The sequence below is a fragment of the Marmota marmota genome, unplaced genomic scaffold (genome assembly GCF_001458135.2).
Source record: "Marmota marmota marmota unplaced genomic scaffold, marMar, whole genome shotgun sequence".
Classification (NCBI taxonomy): Eukaryota; Metazoa; Chordata; class Mammalia; order Rodentia; family Sciuridae; genus Marmota; species Marmota marmota.
Window position 1 is genome coordinate 26,656,369 of NW_026000240.1, and position 23,583 is coordinate 26,679,951.

Genomic DNA, 23,583 nt, shown 5'->3' on the forward strand with positions numbered 1-23,583 from the left:
CCCCTAGGAACCAGTCCAGGACTCCCCATTCAGTTGTCACAAATAGTTAGTCTCTTCCAATCTGTTCTCAGTGTGTCTTTGTCTTTTACGACCTTGACATTTTTGAAGAGTACTGGTCAGCTGTTTTGCAGACTGTCTCTCAGTTGGGGTTTGTCTGATGCTTTCACATGATTTGACTGAGGTTATACTTTTGCCATGTCCTCACAGGGAGCACATGATGTCGGTATGTCTTTTTACCAGTAATGTTAATCTTGATCACTTTGTTAAGACAATGTCTCCACAGTAAAGCTATCAATTTCCCCTTTAGTGTTAATTAGCACCTTAGGGGAGATGCTTTGAGACTATGTAAATATTCTGTTTCTCTTCAAACTTCCACACATTAATTTTGCATCTATTGGTGGAGAGTTCTTACAACAAGTACTGTTATTATGTACTAATAGTGATTTTTTTCATTTAATTGGAATTTGGTAGAAAGAGTGTTCTCCACTGTTTATCTATTCAATTATTTATTTCTACCAATATGGATTCATATTTATTTTATTCTTTGATTAAAACCAATACATTGCTATTATTTTATTATTCAAATTGTTCCAACTTTGGACACCAGGGACTCTTTCAGCTTGACTCCTGTGTCCATTTGACTTATCTCTATTCTTCACCCCTTTTCATGTAATTATTATTAATAGACTTTTTTAAAAAATAATTTTAGATCTACAGAAAAAAAGATGCAAGGACAGTACACAGAGTTCTCATATACCCATCACTCTGCTTCCACCATGCCAACATTTTATCCAACCATGACTCGTTTACCAAAACTAAGGAACCAGTGTTGGTGTGTTACTGTAACTAAACTCCGGACTTTATTTAGGTTTTTCAAATTTTTCCACTAATGTCTTTTTCCATTCCAGGATTCAATCCAGCATGTGGTGTTGAATTTACCTCCCCTGTCCTCTTCAGAGCCCTTCATTACTTACCACAGGACACTCCTGTCTCGTCTTGTATTCTCCCTGCCCAGCCCTGTAATCAACCACTTCTCTTAAAGAGCCCCATCCAGGAAGTTTTGAAAAACCCCAATGCCCCCAGCAACATCCTAAATTAGTTCAGAATCTCTGGCTGTAAAAAGCTCTCCAGGTGATTTCAATGTTCATTCAAGATTGGGACCCACTGATCTAGACCTTATTTCTGGTTGCCAAAAGAATAATTAATACTACATTTCAACTCTAGATGTCACAGACTTCAGTTATCTGAAAACAAAGGACTGTTTTGTTGTTGTTGTTGTTTTTTCATCTCTCTGCTAATCAGCACCCAGCTCGGAATCTGGTGCTCTGAATAAAAACAGAACTGAAGCAAGTCTTGACTTCCTTGGGAAACAGCTTATGTCTTACTTTTTTTTTTCCCCCTAATCTCTCATCCATCTTAAATTAGTCCTTTCTGCTGCTCTAAGGTTTATGCTGAACACCTCTATCCTAAAATCTTAAGTCACAAAAAAGAAGGGAGCATGAAGGCTGCCCACCACGAACTGTGGGCAAACTTTCTAGGCAGAAATCAGCATCTCTTCCCTGTAAGAGACCCAGCTGGGTCTGATGTCAACTCCCTTCATTTGAGTCCTCTTCCACCATTCTTTTCCTTAAATAACCTTCAAGTCAAATGCATCAGAAAAAGCACTACTGTTTCCTCTACTTTGTTCCTCCTCCCTTTTGTGGGCCTGTGTCAATGTCTCAGTTTTTTCTGCACAGAAACACAAAGGGCCTCTGGAGCTAGTGAAACCAGAACCAAATCCCAATTCCCCCTCTTCCTAGAATGTTTGTACTTGGACAAATAATTGAAGGTTTCCAAGTCCGTTTCCTAGTGTGTAAAATGTGGGAAATAACAACTGCCTTGCAGGATTGATGTGAGAAGTCAAGAGTATATTTTCTACTAAACTGGAGCACAGAAGTAGCAATTGTGATTGCCACTGTCATTAATGTGATTATTATTTGTAGGAAGAATCAGTTTCCTAAATACAATACTTTTATTGGAAGGAACAAAGCAAGGCAAATGATTTCTATGAAAGAAAGCAACAAAACTACCCATCTGTTCAGTGATCTAGTTACCAACAGAAGTTCATTTAGAATTTGCAGAATTCCTCACAGGCACCTACACAATCCAGAGGAAGTGGTCAAAATTGCAAAAAAGCAACCTGCACTTATCTGCTGACACCACCATCTGTTTGCACCATCATCGAAGTCTTCAAAGTGATTTTGTTTGCATCATTTTAGTTAACTCCTCCACACTTCAAGGTGACTGTGATAACCACTTCACATGTGAGAAAACTAAAGTTATATGATCTTGTCACTGAACAAGGGAGTGATAAAGCAAAAATTCACACTTTTAAGTCTTTTTGACTCTGACATCTTTTGGTTTCTACCACCGTTTTCTTTTTGTTTATCTGTAAGTCTGTCAGTGTCAGAAGAAAGCACTTACCCCCAGGTCTGTTTGAAACAGGAATGTTTAAGAAAAGCCTCAAAAGACTGAATTCAATGAAGAAAATGTCAGGTTAAAAAATGCTAACCTTTCTGATTGTCATTTGGCCTCCCATCTTCTGCCTTTGGCAACTTTTTTGTTCCCAAAATTAAACAATCAAACAACTAACTTACCAAACAACCAACATACTTGACCTGTGCTAGGAGTTTGGGGGACACCAGAAAAGACAAACAGGTTCTTCTGTGTTGAAAAGCAAAGCAACCCAACGAAGCTAGAGCACATGGAGTCAAGTGCCAAAGGATAGCGTTCTGGGAAATGTCTGCAGGGAGAAGGATCTGCCTGGAATGATGATGGGAACATGGACTTGGGATGGGGAAAGGAACTGGAGGTAGTGCTTCTGGTGGGAAATTATATATAAAGACCAGGAAGAGGAAATCAGATAGAATGTACTGACTGTAAAGACAGCACCTGCCTGCAATCCGCATGTTTTCAAGGAGAATGAGAATCAAATAAATACAGGATGGGGTCTGAATGTACTGTGTTATGAGAAATGGACATGCAAAATTTGGACGTCCTGTGCTGTGCAACTGAGAGCTGTGAAGGATTTGGGAATAGGAAGGAACACTAAGTTGGATGTTTAAACCAATTCTAAACATTGCCTGATTTATTGCCTGATTTAAATAAACTAGAATATTAGTTCTGTGTTGAAAGAAACAAACCAAACCAACCAACTAACTTGAGACTCCCACTGACATCACAAAGTGACTGGTATTAAAATTAAAAATTTCTCTTAAATGCAGTTTGACATGGAGAAATACCAACAGCTAAGGACCAATAAAGCAGTTTTTGGACCAATAAAGCAGGTACATACATGCAACCAGGAGTGGAGTAGAGAAAATGTTGTAATAGTACTGTAAGAGAAAATTCCCCAAATATTTTCTAAAATGCTATAGAATACCTTATCCAATTTTTATAAGGCTTATACCCCAAATTTAAGTTCTCAAATTGTCTATTCATGTGTTTTGTTAGAATCCTTAAATATGTTACTTTAAACAGCATAGATAAATAGACTGAGAATTCCACTGCACCTTGTAATACCAGGTAATGAGATAAAAAGCAAAATGCACAGAGCTATGCCAACTTTTAGACTATTTTAATGAGGTCTTTCTAGATAGTTCTGCAGACACTTAGGAGAGAGGTTTCCAAACATAGTGCAGGACTTTTCTTTTCTTTGAGATGTGGGGATGCTGATGTAAGAGGTGAGAAACCTTTTTAAAAACAGACATAAGATGTTCTATACAGGTATTGCAACCCCAAACCCTGGGAAAGTATTTTTCACCTTCTTAATCCAAGGCCCAAACAACCAGATGTATTTTAATTCATACTTACCTGTGAACAAACATGGAATCAAGGCGTAGAAAAACCACATGATAAAACTTGTCCAGATTCCTTCTAGAACCCTAGTGAAGGGGTTAATTTGACCTGGAATGCCTTTTCCTTCCAGAGTGAAGCATTCTGTCCATCTCAGCCATCTTGCTTCTGAGCAGAGATTTGAGCTGAGGTCTGAGTCACAGTGAAGCCTGAATTGTTCTGAAAAGAGGAGCTGGTCCAAACAGCTCAGAAGGGGCGGGCTCTCCAGCACCCTCCTTTCTGCCCAAACCCAGATATTGCATCAAGGGGAGTGGCCTAAGAGAGTTCCAAAGACAAGGTAACTCTTAAGGAGCTTGAGAATCTGCCTGGGGGAGTTATCTGGACCACAGGCTCTGTCTTGGAGGCCCCTGCGTGTCCCAAGAGGTCAGTAAGTAGGCAGGATTTTCTTCTCCCCTCATCCAATAGCTGTCTTCTTCCAAGTCTCCCTTCCTATGACTTCATTCAAGCTGGGTACTGATTAGCACTTTTTGCTAATACTCACCTCAGAAAAAAATAGGGAAGTTAAAAAAAATCAATACCTTTTTAAAGGCAAAAAAGAATATAAAATTTCATATTTACATACATTTGCAAAATTCTAGAAAGAGATATAAGAAACTGACAAGATTGGTTACCTCAAGGCAGAGGGGCCACAGAAGTGGCACCTAACTCATAGGGCTATTTTGGGAAGTAGGAAGTTGGAGGCAAAAAATGGGAACAAGACTCTTTACTGAGTACTATACCTTTTGATGAGTGAATCATGTGAATAGATTATTGAAAAAGTAAAATCAATTTTGAAAGTTAGAAGGAAAACCTTTTAACAGAGTCTTAACTCTTCAATGAGTTTAAACACCCTAATGTGCAAATACCGTAGTGGAATAAACATGAGTTTTACAGTAGAAGATATTTTGGTGACAGTTTCACAAGATCTTTGCAATTTAACCTCGGGAAAGTCATTCAGATTCATTCAACAAAAGCATCCACTGAGGGCCTTTCACGTGCTAGATCCTGAGAATTCAATAGGTCCTGCCTTCAACAAGAACCTCCCAAATAGTGACAATGCCCAAGCAAATAATTATAAATCAATAATGAAAATTCAGTGACAGAAATATTCATAAGGAATGTAGGAGCACTACAGAGAAAGATCTAATCCAGTCTGTGGATCACAGAAGGCCCCCTGAAGGAGGTGACTTTGAGGTTATTAAACTTTGGGAGGGAAAACCAAAACCAAACAAAAACCCCCAGAAAAACAGCCAGGCACTGTGACTAGGAAACTGGAAGAAAATTGGTGCAAATGGAGAACAAAGTTGGAGTCCCAAGAAAAATAGTTCTCAAAGACTGAAACAGAATTCCAGAGAGCTTTCCATGTCTTGTTGAGGGGCTTTGAGTTTATCCTGAGAATAGTAAAGGTCAAAGAAAGGGTTGAACGCTCAAATCTGGCCATAATATTCTCTATATTTGAACTCCTAAAGTTTCTGACTAGGGTGGAGAAAGCAGTGAAGGAGGCCAGATTGGAGGACCAAGGCTATCAGTCACCTAGATGAGAGATGGCCGACATTAGGTCTCTCTTGTCTGTGGAGAGAAGTGAGCAAATTCAAAGGAGGTAGAATTTCAGGAAATAGAATTTCAGCTCCTAGATATTTGAGAGGATTGTGAGGGCCACAGAAGCAAAGTCAAACATGACTTACAGGTTCTGTGTTTGGGTAACTGGGTGGATGTCAGCACCTCAACTACAACAACAGAGGAGCAGAGTGGGGTGGGGTCAGGGCAGGCAGGGTTGAGTTGGTGCAAGAAAAGTTTGCATGTGTTTAACCTGATACACTTGAATTTGAGATGCTTATATGGGCAGAAGTCTCTAATCTTTGTCTCAAGGTGATAGGTAAGCTAGGCACGGTGGTGCATACCTATGGTCAGAGCTACTCAGGGAGGCTGAGATGGAAGGATGGCTTGAGCCCATGAGTTCAAGACCAGCCTGGGTGATACAGAAGACCTTGTATAAAACAAAAAACTTCCAAATCAAGCTGATGGGTGTCAAGGGTATGGTAGCGTCTCCCCTGCCTCTGGCATTTCATTGGTGGTGGGTAAGATCATCCAAGGAAAATGTAGATTCAGAAGGGCTGTGAATGTGCTCCTGAAGAAGACCCACATTTACAGACCAGGGCAAGAAAAAGAAATAGGGAAATGGGTTGGGGCAGGGGAGCGGATCAGAGAAATGGTCCTAGAAAAAACTGTGGTCTGGAAGCAATGAAAGATGAAGTGGCTATCACAGCACAGTACAGAAGAGAGGACCAGTGAGCTGAACATCAGAAAGTGTCCCCTGGATTTAGCAAGAGGTGTTTCAGTGGAGGCCTTGGATCAGAAGCTAGATGGGTTGAGGAACAGATATAGTAGTTCTCTTTTGATACAAAATAGAAAAACAAAATTCCATAAGCCCCATTTTTTTCTTTTCATTTATAAGTACAATAATGGCTTGTATAATAGTGATGGGGCATATAAAAGAATGCAGACAAAATCCATTGGCACAATGCAGGGAACAGAATAGGCCTTCACAAGTAGTATGTTCCATCATTTGATGTTAATAAGCATACATTAAGGACTCTGATTGGCTGGCCCTTTGCTGGCTGCTTCTCTTTGGGTTTACCTCTGGAACAGCAATATCTCTGGTTGGAGATATTTACCAGGAAGTTGTGAAAAGCATGGGCTCCAGAGCCAGAATACCTAAGTTGCCATCCAGGCTCCTCTACTTATGCTGCTTTAGGCAAGTCATTTCAACTATCTGCCTTAGTATTCTCATCTCTAGATTGGGAACAATTATAGTGGCACCTAACTCATAGGACCATTTTGAGGACTAAATGAGATAGTAATTTAGAACAGGACTTGGCAGAAGGGTGTACAATACTAGCTGAATTCTTTTTTTTCTTTTTTAACTGCACCATGATCAAGAACATTTAGTGCATGATTCCAGCACTGTCAGTGGTCACCATATCTTGGCCCTGACCTCTGGTTACTGACATCTTACACAATCCTTCATGGCTCTTCCAGCATCTGATCCTGTTCCGTCTTACCTTTGGGTATGAGCACATCCCAACTTGGAGTGCTTTGTATATGCTTCATACACGGCCTCAACACCTGTCTCCAATCTTTATTCTCCCAGTTCTGGTTCCCTGATTTCTTTTTTAAATCCAGGAAAAAAAAAACCTAGCAATATAAGTGAATGTGTACTAGATATCTACTATCTACCAGGAATTGTCCTAAGTACTTCCCATACATTATTCACATTTCCCATTACACAACAGACTTAAGGTAAGGTTTGAGTCTCAAGACACTGGGTTCAGAGAAATTGGCTTATTAGAGATCACAAAGCTAGTCGGGGATGCAGACAGGAAATCCAATTGAAGTCCGCCAAACTCCCAAGTACTTTTCATTCACCTTAACAACAAAGGAGTGCTCTCAATGTGTCTGAGGGGCACAGTTTAGTGAGTGAGGCAAGAGTCTTCTTAGCAAAGTTTCGTAGACAGGCTTCAATACAGTGCTCCAAGAATATACCCATCTAGGTGTACTGATAGGGAAAAAATGTGGGAGAATGACATGAGCAAAGTGCAAGGATGGAACAGTTGAGAGGAAAACACACTGAATTAGAGAAGGATAAGAAAAGGAAAGGTACTCCAGTGCCACAAAAAATAAAATTTTTAAAAAGAGGTTAAGTCATCAATGTTGTGTTCACCGAACTTGTAGATTTTAAGATGGATAGTTGGTTCTACTTGGGCATGGGTCCCTTCCAAGACAACCCTGCCCAGCACTGCCATGCTCTTGACAAGCACTGTCTTCCACAGAGCTGGAGAATCATCCATGTTTAAGATATCTGCTGGAAGAATAGACTGATTTCTTATCATAAGCAGGTACAGTCGAGAAATGGACTTGTTTCCTAATAAACTATTTGCCACTTAAATTTTTGAAAGTTAATTATGGAAGGAAAAGCAAGCAGGTAAAAGGTTTTTCTGGAAAGGAAAAGAGGCTGAGGGGGAGGAAGGAAAACTTAATGGCCAAAGAGACTTGTAAACTCCCAGTGCCCTGCATAGGGGAAGGATTAGAATGAAAATACCTACGATACAAAACTGGAGTTACATATTCTTAGAGCTGTCCAGGCCAGGCCAGGCCTTGGTGCCAAGGCACAGACCACATGGTTAATTACTCCATTCCTATAAACTTCCCTTACCCTGCCTACCATAGAATAGTTCCTCCCCCCACACCAAGATTCCTAAATATTTAGGTCCTATTTTAGCACACATATCCTGTAGTTGTAACGACTCCTCAATGGTTTTTCTTTCTTCTGGAAGTAAAATAGGAAATTTAAATAGTGAAATTCCTTTGTCCAGACTCTTAAAATTCCCTAGAAGTCTGTTCCAGGTATAATTTCTTTTGTTTTTTTAAAATATTTATTATTTTTAGTTGTACTTGGACATAACATCTTTATTTTTAGGTGGTGCTGAGGATCAAACCCAAGTCCTCACACATGCTAGGCGAGCTACCAGTGAGCCACAATCCCAGCCCCTCCAGGTGTAATTTCTACACCATTTTCCATCTCCAATTCAGAACTCTTGCATCTTTTTTTTTTTTTAACCTCATCTGAACATACTTCTAGTTTTTCAATTTCCCTAATATTTACTGTCCAGCCACCAAGAATTTAATTTCCCTTGACTTCAATTCTTCCCTCAGGATGTGATCAAGTAAAACCCTACATCTAAAACTGCCCTCCTTTAAATTTATTTTGTCTATAGTATCCCCCCAACTCCTCTTAAGATGGTGAATAAGGGTTTATTCAGAGAATCCCTTTTTGATTAAAATTTCCAAATTTAAATTTTAAAATGCCATTTTAATCAATTTAAATTTTTAAAACCAGAAATAGTGACCTATAAATCATGATGATAATAGTTGCTATTGCTCTATTTCACTCATCACTGGTTAATCCTTCTGTTAAACAGAGCACACAATATGCTCAAGGGTCAGTTTTATGAGACCTCCTTTGATCATCTTGTACACATTAACAACCTCAATCTTAACTCTACAACCTCATCAACCTGTTCTATTTTTAATTCAGAGCTCTACTCCATTAAGCACTGCATCATTGAAACATAAGTTTTATGAAAGCGCTGTCCATTTTCTTCACAACTATTTTGCTAGGTGAGACTAGCCTGGCAGCTGAGCAATCAAATACTTAAGGTGAGTTAGTTGGATGGATAGTATCTCTGAAGTTATTTAAACATACACACATGCAATAATATACACATAGATAGCCCATCTGAGGGATGCCTCCAATGACCTAACTTCTTTCCACTAGGTCCACCATCTCCCAATAGCCCTGTGGGCTAGGGACTGCGCCCTCAATATGTGAGACATTGAGTCCAACAGTTCAGAAATACTTTTTTCTCATCTTTACACCAAGTGATTATCATAAGCCTTGGTGAAATTACCATTTATTATCTATAATAGCCCCCTTACTCTAGACTAGAAAACATCAAAACCAGTTTGTTTAACATCATTTACTCTAGAGAAGTCAAGCTCATTCAGGGGTTATTAATTTCCTCCAGAAGTGCTAAAAAACATCAATTTTATAACTATTCCTGTGTTTTAGTCTATATTTAAGTGGACAATTCTTAATAGTCATTTTCTGGAATCACCCTTTTATCTCCAAAATTTTCCAAGGCTATCCGCCAAAATTTCTCCATAGTCTATGATGTAAATTATCTGAGCCCAAAAGATTATGTAAAGCAACTAAACATCTTAAGACATCTACTTTAAAAGGTCTACTTAAAATGTTTGTTTTCCAATCTGAAAGTCATCATTCCAAGAGGTACAAGAAAACATGGAAGGAGGAAATTGAGTATTGTGACATTTTAGTTAAAATATATAACATTTGTTAACATTATTTCAAAAGAATAAGTTTTACCTGCGCTTTAAGTAATTTTGAGAGCAAACACATAAAAATCAGCCAGTCTAGCAGATAAATATTTACGTAGACCACTGTAGGCATCAGACCAATTCCGAAATATCTGATGTGATGAAAGTGCTCTACCCAGCAAACATTCTCAAAAATACACTGATATAAAACAGGGCAACTGAAATGCTTCCTCCTATTCTTCAAAATCTGCCAAGCACAGCGTAGGTTCTACTCATTAAACAAGTCTTAGCAAATTGTGTATACTTTTAGTTCAAAAGAGAAACAGAAAAGTAAACTAGAAATATACAATTCCTCATTTAGCTGGTTTAGATCATGTAACAGCAAGAAATTAGGGTGTGGAGCGTACATATTTTGCTTGTCTGTCAATTTTTTAGAATATAGCAAAGGTGAGTCACATGAACTTTTAAACACCAACAAAATCACCTTATCAGGAGAGGAGCAAGCCAATACTTCCTACCTTGCAACAAAAACTAATAATGTTTTCCCCCAGAATCAATAATTTGATGTTTTAAAAGTACACCAGATGCTGTCCAGAACATAAAATGATGATATCATCTACCCTATATTGAATATCCCTTTAAGAAAAAATGACAGCATACACAAGGCCCAAGGTTCACTCCCCAGCTCTGCCATATAATAAATACTTTTTCTAAATAAATATTTAGAAATATATATTAAAAATATTTTTTCTAAATTTAAATATTATGTATATAATATTTAAATTTAGAAAAATGCAAAGAACTCTTATCTTCTAGCAAAGTATTTAAAATGGAAAAAGTCAAAGCATGAGTAATGCTACACAAATTTATTGGACAATGCAGAAGTGTTTCTAAAAAATGAAAATTTCAGGATCCCAAGTCTCAAACTCTTCAAGAAACAGAAAAAATGAAGAGTAACAGTAACTGAATTTGGAAATTGAACTAGATAGGTAGGGAAAGGGGCTTTACTATTTGAATTTCTTCACCATTCATATTAGTAAAAAGAATAAGGGGGGGGGGGTCTGGAGTTGTGGCTCAATGGTAGAGCACTTGCCTAATGTGTGAGGCACTGGGTTTGATTCTCAGCACCACATAAAAATAAAGGTCCAACAACACATAAAATATGTTAAAAAAATAATAAGGGGACCACCTGTACTGGGTTTCAGCTGATTGCTATTAGGGGAATTGAATTACAGTGCTGCCAGCTTCTCATTTTAAAGAAGGAAATGTTGAATTTTATCCGAAACCCCCGACTTAAAAAAAAAAAAAAGTGCTATTTTCTTTCTTTTCCTTAGAGATGGGATTTTAGTATGTTGCCCATGGTGGGCTCACAGGTTCTCTTGCCTCAGCCTCCCAAGTAGCTGAGGCTACAGGTATGCACCACTCTCCCAGGCTTCGTTCTTTTTTATATATACCTTTATTGTTATGTGGTGCTAAGTGAGGATCAAAACCAATGCCTCACACATGCAAGGCAAGCACTCTACCACTGAGCTACACCTGCAGCCCCTCATTAATTCTTTCAAGCACTGTATGGTCAACTAGTACTCCTATAAGGCCACTATGTTTGGTTAAAGTCTGAACAAGGCACTCTGTCAAGACGAGGGGGTAAAATTCTGGATTTCTTTATAGGAAGGGGTTGGGCCTGTTGGGAGAAAAAGGTGCCTTTTCCTACTTTTCACAAAGGAACTACATAGACAGTGGCAATCTTGCTTCTTTGTTACCTTTGGATAACATGACAGAGCATTACAGCTAGAAATAATTCATATGACAGTTATCTATAAGGATGACCTTATTCTAACAACCCAGGTCGCTCAACTGCTAGGCCTTTTTATCCTTCTGGTAATGGTAATAGATTTGCACTCACCCTTCCTGCTTTCTGCGAAACAGTCTTTAATACCACTAGGTTCATGTGTGAACATATATATCCAGCTGAATCCTAAGGACCTACAAACAAATAAGGGTTACAGTAGCAATAGCCATTCTTCTTATTACTAAGCTCCTTCTTAGATTTTGGAGAAGTTATTTGTAGAAGTGGGTTGGGCAGGGCTACATGTGTGTTAGGTACATTTAAATTTGATAACTAATCACCTCCTATATGATAGAAAACTTCACTACTTTTCCTAGGACATTCCTCCTAGTCTAAAAGTAGCGCAGAGCACTTTCTGATACACACACCACCAGTCTGGGGATGAGGAAACTTGGTTCCTAACACAAATCCTATTATTACCTAGCTATGCAGCTGTTTTATAAGGTTGTTCCAATTCCTAAAAAAATTGCTTCAAGTAAAATTTATGCTTATAAAAAGTCATTGTCGTAAGATTAACAATGAAGTTCAAAGTACTTCCCAGTAAAGCTTCTATCCCATAATGAGCACACAATAGCTATTACTGGCACGTGTTACCTGGGAACTCTACATGGCATGGGAACATGTACCTTGCTTCCAGGGCTACACCACTTCTAGCTACTTCCTCAAAATCATGCTCTATTAATATCAGTTCAGTGGGGGATTTGCTATAAATAGTTGATATTTGTTCATACAAATTGCTCCTTTTAAAAATTAAGCATTCATCTTCATTTTTCATAATGAAGAGTTGGTAGAAAAAGAGAAAGCATCATTAAATGTTAAAAAGGATGTTTACTACCTAGTCATTCTACTCTCTTAAACTGTTTTCCTCAATTTATATTCATGTGATTTTACAGCCAAAAAAGCATAAATAACTTTTATTTCCGTTAAACTTATCTAATAATTAATTTAATAAAGCACTGAGAAAGATAATAAAATATGAACTATAAGATTTTAAGAACAGATATACACCATTGTCTTAATTATATTTGCTGACTTCTGTTGCTTAGTGGGAAAAGCCAGGGCTGCCACCCAGTGGCAACATTAGTCTTTAAATGATTTTAAGATTTAAATAATATTTTTAAATATACATTTCACAACTTAAATTTTACCATCAATAACTCTGATGTATTATCTGTTTATAATAGCAGAAAATGGAAATATTCATATACTTTAGGTAATATAGGAGAAATTTTTGAAAAATATGATTTTTTAATGTTTCCTTTTAATAAGTATTTTGAATTAAAAATATGATGGTTACTTTGCTTAAATTTAAATTTTCAGCATAATGAGAAGTATGACCACAAAATACAATGGTTGTTTCCTGTGGCTTACAGCAGTGGATTCAATACTTTTATAGAAGGGCTGGGGTTGTGGCTCAGTGGTAGCGCCCTTGCCTAACATGCACGAGGCACTGGGTTCGATTCTCAGCACCACATACAAATATATAAAATAAAGGTTTGTCAACAACTAAAAAATATTAAAAAACAAAAACAAAACAACTTTACAGAAGCCTGTCATCCATTCACCTAAACTACAACTTGTTAAACAAAAATAAGAGTTTAAAAATAATGTAATTTTATCTAACCATAAGCACATTCCATTTCCCCCCTCAGGTTTATATCAAATTTAGTGTCTCAGTCAATAAAACTCAAAGCTGAAAAGAGGAGGTGCTTGGGGAGCAGCTTAGTAGTATAGCACTTGCCAACATGTATAGAAGGCCTTGGATTTGATTCCAAGCATGGAATTGGGGTGATATGGGGTGGACATTGAAAGAAGGAAGTAAAAATAGGAAATACTGTCTCTTACAACGTATGTTTGGAGAGGAAGAAAACCAAAACGCCCTACATATCTTATTGTCTCCTATTTCCCCAAAACTTGTTCATAATTTATTTCACACGGGCATCAATATAACATGTTCTAATACAAGATGCTTTGGTAAAGTAACACTAGGAAAAAGAAAGTAACACAGCCATTTACATTTTTAAAAGCTCAGTATCTCAGAGACTGCTTTGTTCTCGAGTAACAAGAAAAAAAAAATCAAAGAAAATTCTTAAGAATCGAGTGATTTTTTTGTTTCAACAGTTGTAATTAAAAATTATGTTAAGATGTTTCTAACCCATGCCCCATCTGTTTCATAGTACAGTGAAGATAATGAATGAACTGTTAAAAATAATGGCATACACAACATACTTGGTATTTACAATGGCTTGTGACAAATACATACCTGAAAATAATTTCTAATTTTCCATTTATTATTGCTATTTAGTCACAGAAAAGATTAACACTCTCCAAGAAATTTATTTGAGCATATGCCATATATAGATATAATTTTATATGAAGAGAAACCATGGCAGAATTAATGGGGTGCCTTTACAAGGAAATCAGTAATAGGAATAAAGAAATTCTTCCATATAAAGACTTCTGATCTGTATTACTCCTTTTTTTCCTCCAAAATATAAAACCTTAATATTAGAAGCAAAGAGAAAAACAGCAAAGAAGGAAAAAGTAAAATAGAAGACCAAGGGTAAGAACTGTTCTATGCAGATGCATTGCATACGTAGTATATAATGTATGGGCTGAGTTATAATAAAAATACTTATGTATTATAGTCAATTCCGAGAGTTAGAAACAGCAATTTCCAATCAAGCATGATTGGACTGACACTTCCTCAGTCTTCAATTACATGATGAATTAAAGCTGTAGAGCAGTCATTTTGATCAGCAATATCATGATAAATGCTTGACAAGATATAATTTTTCTCCTTGTTCACTTGTAAAAATTGGTGCCTTTTTGTAATGTTCTACAAGTTCTTCCATGGTGCTGAATTTACGCTGCCCAATGCAGTAGACAGTCTCTTTTAGTTGGACTTTAAAATGCTTGTTTTTCCCCTGTGCTTTTAGTGATACTGAGAAATCATTTGGCTAAAAGAGAGAAAAAAAAAAAAATAATAGTCAACATTTTGAAAGCCATATATTTGCATTTTCATATTAAACTAATAAACTGCTAAACTCCAAGTGCTTAATAAGTACAAGGCATTATGCAAAATTTTACATTATTTCTTTTACTTCTTAAAACAAACTCTTTTTACAGATGAGAAAAATGAGGCAGAAAAGCCAACTTGCCCAATATCACCCATATACTTAACAAAAGAGGACTCAAAACCATGCAATCAAGAGTTTCTGAACATCTTGGTGTCCACAGCATAACAACTACAGTAAATCTTTTAGTTTAATATCTGAGGCACAATAACTGTCTTCTCTCCAGGCAGTCTACTGAATACAGGAGAAAAATCTCATACATCCACCCCATCTCTTTTCGATTTGTAGCTAATAGTAGGTGACGAAGAGGTAATACTCTGAAGTCTCAAAAATAAAAGAAACAAAGTGAGTGAGAATCAGTCTAAAGTCTAATGGAAGGTCACAAACTCAAAAGCCTACAAGGGCCAAAAAAGTAATGTAAACAGGTGTCAAAAGTGGATGGACAGAGAGAATGACAGTGTACAGGCCAATCTAAAGCAGACACTTGTCATCTGTGATTGTTGTCCTGTAGAACAATATTCAATGTTGGCAGGTCTCATCATCTTAAAAGAAAATTTTGAAGTCTGGATTCTTATACAAAATATACCTATTCAAGACCTCAACCTTAAAAATTATATTGCTCAAAATAATGGTATATTTTGCCTTATATCTAGCTCTACCCACAAGGAAATACATAGTATTCTATACTCAAGTTCATTCTTTTTTAATTAGTGGGGTTTTGTTGTTAGGTTTAAAAACAAAAGCAAACACCAACCAACCAATCTTCTGAAAAATCTATATCAACATTGGAAACCTCTTTTTATTCCCAAAGTTTCAAACAGTGGGCCAGACCAGACATCTGGCCACTACTCTTACTATCAACCACCTAATCTTCTGAAGGGTTAGGTACAAGCCCCATCTCCCGGAACTTTCCCTAAGGAAGTTCAAATAATTTTCTTTTCTCTTTCAACCTTTTGTATAAATATACCTTCATTTTTTGTATAAATTATGCTCACCAAAGTCAATACTAATCATGACTTGCTAAGTGGAAGAGTAGTGCTATCAATTACCAAAGGAAAAGAGAGGTAATTTTTAAGGAAAATTAGTGTCATCAAATTTTAATATGTAAGACAATACCCAAAAGAGACCAAATAACTATATTCTTCCTCAATTTTTATGGTTTTATAGTTTTTTCATTTTACTAGTACTGTAATATAATTTACTTTTTATTGGAAATGTATTTCTAACAGTGTTAAAAAAGAATTTTTTTTGCTTTTGTTTTACTGTACTAGAAATTGAACCCAGAACCTCACACATGGTAAGAAACTGCTCTACCAATCTTTTAACTTTGAAACAAGGCCTTCCTTCCCAAGTTGCTCAGGCTGGCCTCAAACTTTTGATCCTCCTGCCTCAGTCTCTCCCAAGCCATTGAGATTATAGGTGTGTACCACCTCATCCAGCACTAAAATAGATTTATAAAGTATAAAATAAAAGTGTATTTTGATTTTCAAACAACCAATATGAAGAAACTTAAATATCAATTTTTTAAATTTAGGGAATTCCTATGTTTTAAAGACTACAGTGATTATTTTCTAATATATTGCATCTGATAGCAATTTAAGAAATATTTTCCTGGTTTTATCTACTGCATTATTCTACTTTAAATGAAGATGTCAATGTTTAATTTTCTTCCTTTTTCTGTTTAATGCAACAGAACACATTCCAGGAACACCAAATCAACACAACTGGACAAGGCCAAATAAATTCAGTATAATATCACTGCTACAGCTATGTTTTATTCAAGATACATATAGTTAGAAAAAACAGCAACTTTACCTTCAGAACATTTATGCTTAGGTCCCAGCATACAAATTCTCTTTATTTATTTATTTTAATACCCACAGCTCTGTTTCCATTTACCTTTGAAAATCAACTTACCGAAGATTCACTATCACGAATGAGGAAATCCCCTTCATGCCCTCTTTCATTTAATGCCATTTCTGCTTGATGCCTGGTGACTTTGCCATAATACCAAGGATTGCCAGCAAACTTTCCAGTGAGTGAAGGCCTAATGTAATCACACTGTGGAGGTGATGGCTCCAAACCTGAGGTTAATGGATTATTCTGCATAATGGTAACATAGTTTTTTGGTACCAGACCAACCATTCCATTGATCTTCCTGCATTTCCACCATTCTGGGTCATTTTCTGGTTTTTCAATAACATCCATTACATCACCTTTCTCAAAATTAAGTTCTTCATCATTGGATGAGCTGAATGGGTAAAGAGCCTGTACCACATGCAACACTTGCCCACTATTTAAGTTATTGACAACTGCTGCTAATTTCTCTGACAGAGAACCCACATGGTCACCCAAGGGACTGTCACCTTCTTCAGTTACATAGTTTGAAGGGAACCATCCAATTTGTCCATTGTAGCTACCCCGCCACCACCCATCACTGCATTTCTCCATGACGATCACCTTCGTCCCTTTTATCAATGATAATTCATCCTCTCTCTCAGCCATGTAGTTAAATTTCACATAGGCAGGCATATTGAGGTCATAGAGACGTTCCCCTGGGTCAACAAAGCTATCATCAGCAGGAGATGCAGAATCTGGAACACTAGGTTTTCTTTTCACTTTTCCAATGCCTGTTTAAAAGAAGAGAAGGTAATAAGAATATAAGTGACTACCAAAAACACCAATTTATTCATTATATAAAAATAATCCTCAATTCTATGTAGTTTGTTTTGTTTTTTAGTTTTAAGCCTTTACATGTAGATAACAAATGTCTGTGTAGCATAAACATCTTTTTGGAAATGAGATAAAAATTCTCCTTTCCTGGCACCAAAACAGGCTGGTAGACCACTGGTACAGAATAGAGGACACAGAGACAAATCCACAAAATTACAACTACCTTATATTAGACAAAGGTGCTAAAATTATGCACTGGAGAAAGGATAGCATATTCAATAAACGGTGCTGGGAGAACTGGAAATCCATATGCAATAAAATGATTGAATCCCTTTCTCTCACCATGCCCAAAAATCAACTCAAAATGGATCAAGGAGCTGGGAATCAAACCAGAGACTCTGCGTCTAACAGAAGATGGTTGGCCCTAATCTTCATCACGTGGGGGCAGGCCCCAAATTCCTTAATAAGACACCTATAGTATAAGAGTTAAAACCAAGAATCAACAAATGGGATGAATTCAAACTAAAAAGTTTTTTCTCAGCAAGAGAAATAATATGTGAGGTGAACAGGGAGCCTCCATCCTGGGAACAAATCTTTACCCCTCAAACATCAGATAGAGCTTTAATCTCTACAGTAAACAAAGAACTCAAAAAGTTAAAAAACAAAAAACCCAATCAACAAATGGGCCAAGGACCTGAACAGACACTTCTCAGAAGAGGATATACAATCAATCAACAAATACATGAAAAAATGCTCACCAACTCTAGCAATCAGAGAAATGCAAATTAAAACTACTCTAAGATACCATCTCATTCCAATAAGAATGGGAGCCATTATGAAGTCAAACAACAATAAGTGCTGGTGAGGATGCAGGAGGAAAAAGGTACACTCATACCCTGCTGGTGGGACTGCAAATTGGTGCAGCCAATTTGGAAAGCAGTATGGAGATTCCTGGGAAAGCTGGGAATGGAACCACCATTTGACCCAGCTATTCCCCTTCTCGGATATACCCAAAGACCTAAAAAGAGCATACTACAGGGACACAGCCACATCAATGTTTATAGCAGCACAATTCACAATAGCTAGACTGTGGAACCAACCTAGATGCCCTTCAATAGATGAATGGATAAAAAAAAAAAATGTGGCATTTATACACAATGGAATATTACTCAGCACTAAAAAAACAACAAGATCATGGCATTTGCAGGGAAATGGATGGCATTAGAGCAGATTATGCTAGATGAAGTTAGCCAATCCCTAAAAAACAAATGCTGAATATCTTCTCTGATATAAGGGGGGGTGACTCAAAATGGGATAGGGAGAAAGAGCATGAGAAGATGATCACCACTAAATAGGGAAGAGAGGTGGGAGGGAAAAGGAGGGAGAAGGGGAATTGCACGGAAGATGGAAGGAGACCCTCATCGTTATACAGAATACATGTATGATGTTGTGAGGAGAAAAAAAAAGTGTGTCACATTAGATTGGGTAGAGAGAAGTAATGGGAGGGATAGGGAGGGGAAGGGGGGATAGGAAGAGCGGCAGAATAAAATAGACATTATTATTGCTGTATGTATATAGGTGACTGTATGACCAATGTGATTCTGCAACCTGTACAATCAGAAAAATGAGAAATTATACCCCATTTGATTCAAATGGATGAATTGTCAAGATCATTGTACTGTCATGTGTAGCTAATATAAATAAATAAATAAATAAATAAATAAATAAAATTGTAATGCAAAAAAAAGAGCTCATGTATAATGACATAATTTGGTGTGAACATACTTTATATATGGAGTTACAAAAAATAGTGCTGTGAATGGATAATTATGAATGTAATGCACTCCGCTAATGTCATGAAATTAATTAATTAATTAATTAATTCTCCTTTCCTAATCACAGATTTAATCTCAGCTATGTGACTGTTTACCTTTTCATCTTGGTTCCTGTCAAAGACCTGGAAGTAACCACATAATTATAAAGTTGTCATACATTAATAGACTTCCTCTTAAATGTTAATATACATTACTTTTTCTCATAGCTATAATCTAAGCATAAAAAAGGCTCCACCAAACTCATACTAATCTCATTAACCTGGATTTTATAATTAGCTGTATAGACACAAAAGAAAAACTTAAATTAGAACTTAATATGCAATATAAAATTGTAGTGATGTCTGGGTGGGTAATCTTCTCATTTGCTTTTTTAGTTCCCAGAACCAGCAAACTCGATCTCATATTTATTTTAAAATGATGTATTATTTACTGTTTTGTCTCCCTCCACCCATTCACATGTAACCTCCACAAGGGCAGGGAATTTTAGTTACAGACATAATTCCAGGGACCTTATTAAATGCTCAAAACTAGCAGATATTTATTTATTTATTTTGAGAGAGCGAGAGAGAGAGAGAGAGAGAGAGAGAGAGAGAGAGAGAGAGAGAATTTATTTATTTACTTATTTTTTTTTAGTTTTTGGCGGACACAACATCTTTGTTTGTATGTGGTGCTGAGGATCGAATGAGGGTGGCACGCATGCCAGGCGAGTGCGCTACCGCTTGAGCCATATCCCCAGCCCAAAACTAGCAGATATTTAAACTTCTAAAATTCCTTCCTACTGTCCCAAAACTTTCTCATTACCCTCACTCATTTTCTTCAGCCAAGTCCCTAAACTTTGATCCTTTTGAGTTCAAAATACAACCATTCCTCTTTTGAAACTCTTTGGCATCCTTGTTTCCCTCTCATTCAATTTTGTTAAGTCTACAAACATATTAGAATCTTCTACTCCAAAATAAAGTCACTTCTGCTCACAAACTCTTGAGAATCTGATTCTTTATATCTGCCAATGCTATCAAAATTGCCCAATTAAAACATGAAAATTGTGCCACCACCTTACTGCCAAATCTGAATCTTTTAGAGTCCCCAGTCTTCTCAATATCTTCATGCAGCAACCAAGATCATAGACCTCTCTCTCCAGTATGTTTTCTTTCTCTGAACTTTCCTGAGTATCCTGTTCTCTCTCCTGACTACTTACATATTCTTTTTTTATTTTTAAAGGAAAAAACATTCTTTTTTTCTTAACCTTTATTTTTTAAATTTATTTTTATGTGGTGCTGAGGATCAAACCCAGTGCCTCACACGTGCTAGTCAAATGCTCTACCACTGAGCTACAACCCTACCCCTAAATATTCTTGTATAGCCTGTGTGGGCTCCTCTAAACCTTGCTATTATGATGTACTTGTGTGTTTTCCTTTATATGAAAGTGAAATTCTCAAGGACAGAAAACTAAATCTTATTCCTTTGTATCTCCAATGCTTGGTAGTACCCACATTAGTAGTAGGAACAAAGTGAATGTTTGCTGAATAAGTAGGTGAATGATTGTTCCTGGGTTAAAAGTGTTTTCCAAAATGACATGCCTGGTCTCCCCTCTATTTCAAGGAAATTATACACTTTCATTTTAACTTCTATGTAGAAGATGCTTAGATCTATTTGCAGCTCTAAGCTCTTTCTGGAATTCAAGCACCAGAATTCCAATTGTCATTAGATAGCTGCAGGTTATATTAGTATCTCAAACCCAGTACTATGTCCACATAAAAATAATCTCTTTTATACTCATAAATCAATTTCCTCTCCTCTAGTTTTCTGACTTTTGGTTAACAGTTTCATCATTCTTAAAAATTTCTACATCAGAAGTAATTATCACAGTAGGGAAGTCCAGGGCTTCCACTAAATACTATCAGAATTAACTTTTGCAAAACAAAACCCTGAAACTTATTAAAAAAATGTATAAAAACTAAGGCAAGGATTAGTTAAGAAAGCTAATGCTGTGTGCTGCCTACCATTCCCCACACTCCAAGTCAGTATAAGGCTGTAAGGGCACCAACCTGCACTCCCAATGCCTGAGGGAGTGACACAAATTTTTAAACAATTGTGATTGTGGGTTTCAACTTGTCTGGCAGTTCCCGGAAGAACTGGCACAATGGTTTGCCTTGGGTTTGCCTTACTGGAGCATTCCCAGGGTTAGGGTGTCTTTCTGGGTGGCTTTTAACTAAATCATTGCATTGATTCAGCAGCCTGCGGCAAGGATCAACAATTGAAACAAGGGACAGATCACAGAAAGCCTGAAAAGGAAGATGATGGGAAAAAATATACATAGAATAATAAGGGATTTTTTAAAGCTCTTGTAAATACTAGATGTTATGGTTTGGATGTGAGGTGTCCCCCAAAAGCTCACGTGTGAGACAATGTAAGAAAGTTCAGAGAAGAAATAATTGAGTTATGACAGCCTTAACCCAATCATTTAATTAATCACTTGATGACTGAAGGAAGGTGAGGCGTGGCTAGGGGGAGGTGGAGCACTGGGGGTGTGGCTTAGAGGAGGTGGGGGCACTGGGGGTGTAGCTTTGGGTGCACAGTTGTATCTGGCAAGTGAAGATCTCTCTCTGCTTTCTGATGGAACCACTTCCCTTCACCACACTCTTCTACCATGATGTTCAGTCCCACCTTGAGCCCTGAGGAATGGAGCCAGCTGTCTATTGTCTGAGACCTCTGAAACCATGAGCCCCCAAAATATTAAGAAAATTTCATGTATTTAGAAGAATAAAATAAAATAGAAATAAATTTAGCCTAAGAAGTATAAATTTACACAATTATAAAATACTGCTGAAAGAAATCAAAGAAAACTAAATAAATAGACATCCTGATGCTAAATTTCAGATTTGGCAAGGGACTTTAAGTAGCCAAAACAATCTTGAAAATGGAAAAGGTGGAAGACTCATCAGTTTTGTGCTCAACTTACTACAAAGCCAAAATAATCAAAATAGTGTTGTGTTAAGATAAAGGCAGACAGATGAACAAAACTGAATTTTGAAATTCCTGAAACTCATCAGCTATGGACTCATCAGCTAGTAGTTTTTGTCAAGGGCACTAAGACCATTTGATAAGGAGAAAAAATCATCTTTTCAATGAATAGTACTGGGGAAAATCCATATTTAAAAGAATGACACTGGACTCCACATCATATATAAAAATAAACTCAAAATGGACCAATGACCCAATTTTTTTAGAGCTAAAACTATAAAACTCTTAGAAGAACATACATGAGTACATCTTTATGATTTTGGATTTAGCAATGGATTCTTAAGTTATTGACACCAAAAGCACAAGGAACCCTCCCTCTCAAAAGAAAGAAAAATTATTTTCTTCATTGAAAATTAAAAACATTTATGCACAAGGATACTTTCAAGAAAATGAAGCCAGATGTTGTGGGGCATGCCTTTAATCCCAGTTACTCAGAAGGCTGAGGCAGGAGGATGGCAAGTTTGATGCCAGTCTTAGCAACTTAGCAAGACCCTGACTCAAAAAATAAAAGGTCTGGGTGGGCAGGCCACTGATAGAGTGCACCTGAGTTCAATCCCTAGTATTGCAAAAAACACAACCTACAAAAATAGGTTGTATATTATAATTCTGATTAACAGTCTAGAGCATAAAAAGACCTCTTAGAAGCCAAAGATAAAAACAATTAGAAAAGGATACACAAATAAATATTTTTCCAAAGAAAATATACAAATAGTCAACAAGCACAAAAAAGTTGCTGAACAGCATCAACCATTAGAGAAATGCAAATCAAAACCATGCAATAACTTCATACCCACTAGGATGGCTATAAACAAACAGATAAGAAAGAGAAGTGTTGGAAACGATATAGAGAGACTGGAACCCTCTCACAGTGCTGGGTAGCATGTAAAATGATGATACAGGAGACAATTTCACAGTTCCTCAAAAAGTTAAACAATTACCATATATTCCAGCAATTCCTTCCCCAGGAATATAACATCAAAGAACTGAAAATAGATATGCAAACAAATACTTATATATGAATATTCACAGCATCATTAATCATAATAACCAAAACACGAGAACTTGAATTTTTAAAGAATACAATTCAGTGATATTGAAGAACTTTAACAATATTATACTGTCCAACAGATAAGTAGAAAAACAAAATGTGACATCGATCCATAAAATGGAATATTATTCAGCAATAAAAGGAATGAAGTACTGACACATGGATTAACATGGATTAACGTTGAAAGTATTATGTTAAGTGAAAGGCACAAGATCATATATTGTATGGTTCCATTTGTATGAAATATCTGGAACAGGTAAATTCAGAGAGACAGAAGGCAGATTAGTGGTTCCCAGGGGCTAAAAGAGAGAAGGG

General features: G+C 36.8%; 2 protein-coding genes across 6 annotated transcripts in view; both read right to left on the minus strand.

Moving 5' to 3' along the window:
* Positions 1–13,748, minus strand: part of Il20rb (interleukin 20 receptor subunit beta) — a 39,407-nt gene extending 25,659 nt beyond the window's left edge. For all 3 annotated transcript variants that reach the window (XM_048794141.1, XM_015487012.2, XM_048794140.1), the window contains exon 1: positions 3,853–13,748. In XM_048794141.1, the coding sequence (XP_048650098.1) occupies positions 3,853–3,892 (40 nt within the window). In that variant the 5' untranslated portion in view covers positions 3,893–13,748. The remainder of the gene's footprint in view (positions 1–3,852) is intronic.
* Positions 13,749–13,884: 136 nt separating this feature from the next.
* Positions 13,885–23,583, minus strand: part of Nck1 (NCK adaptor protein 1) — a 38,555-nt gene continuing 28,856 nt past the window's right edge. For 2 of the 3 annotated variants that reach the window (XM_015487013.2, XM_048794139.1), the window contains 2 exons: positions 16,609–17,321; positions 13,932–14,574 (listed from right to left, as the gene is read on the minus strand). In XM_015487013.2, coding sequence (XP_015342499.1) covers positions 14,380–14,574; positions 16,609–17,321 — 908 coding nt within the window. In that variant the 3' untranslated portion in view covers positions 13,932–14,379. Of the gene's footprint in view, positions 14,575–16,608; positions 17,322–23,583 lie in introns of all 3 variants that reach the window. The other variant, XM_015487016.2, reaches the window with a different exon arrangement.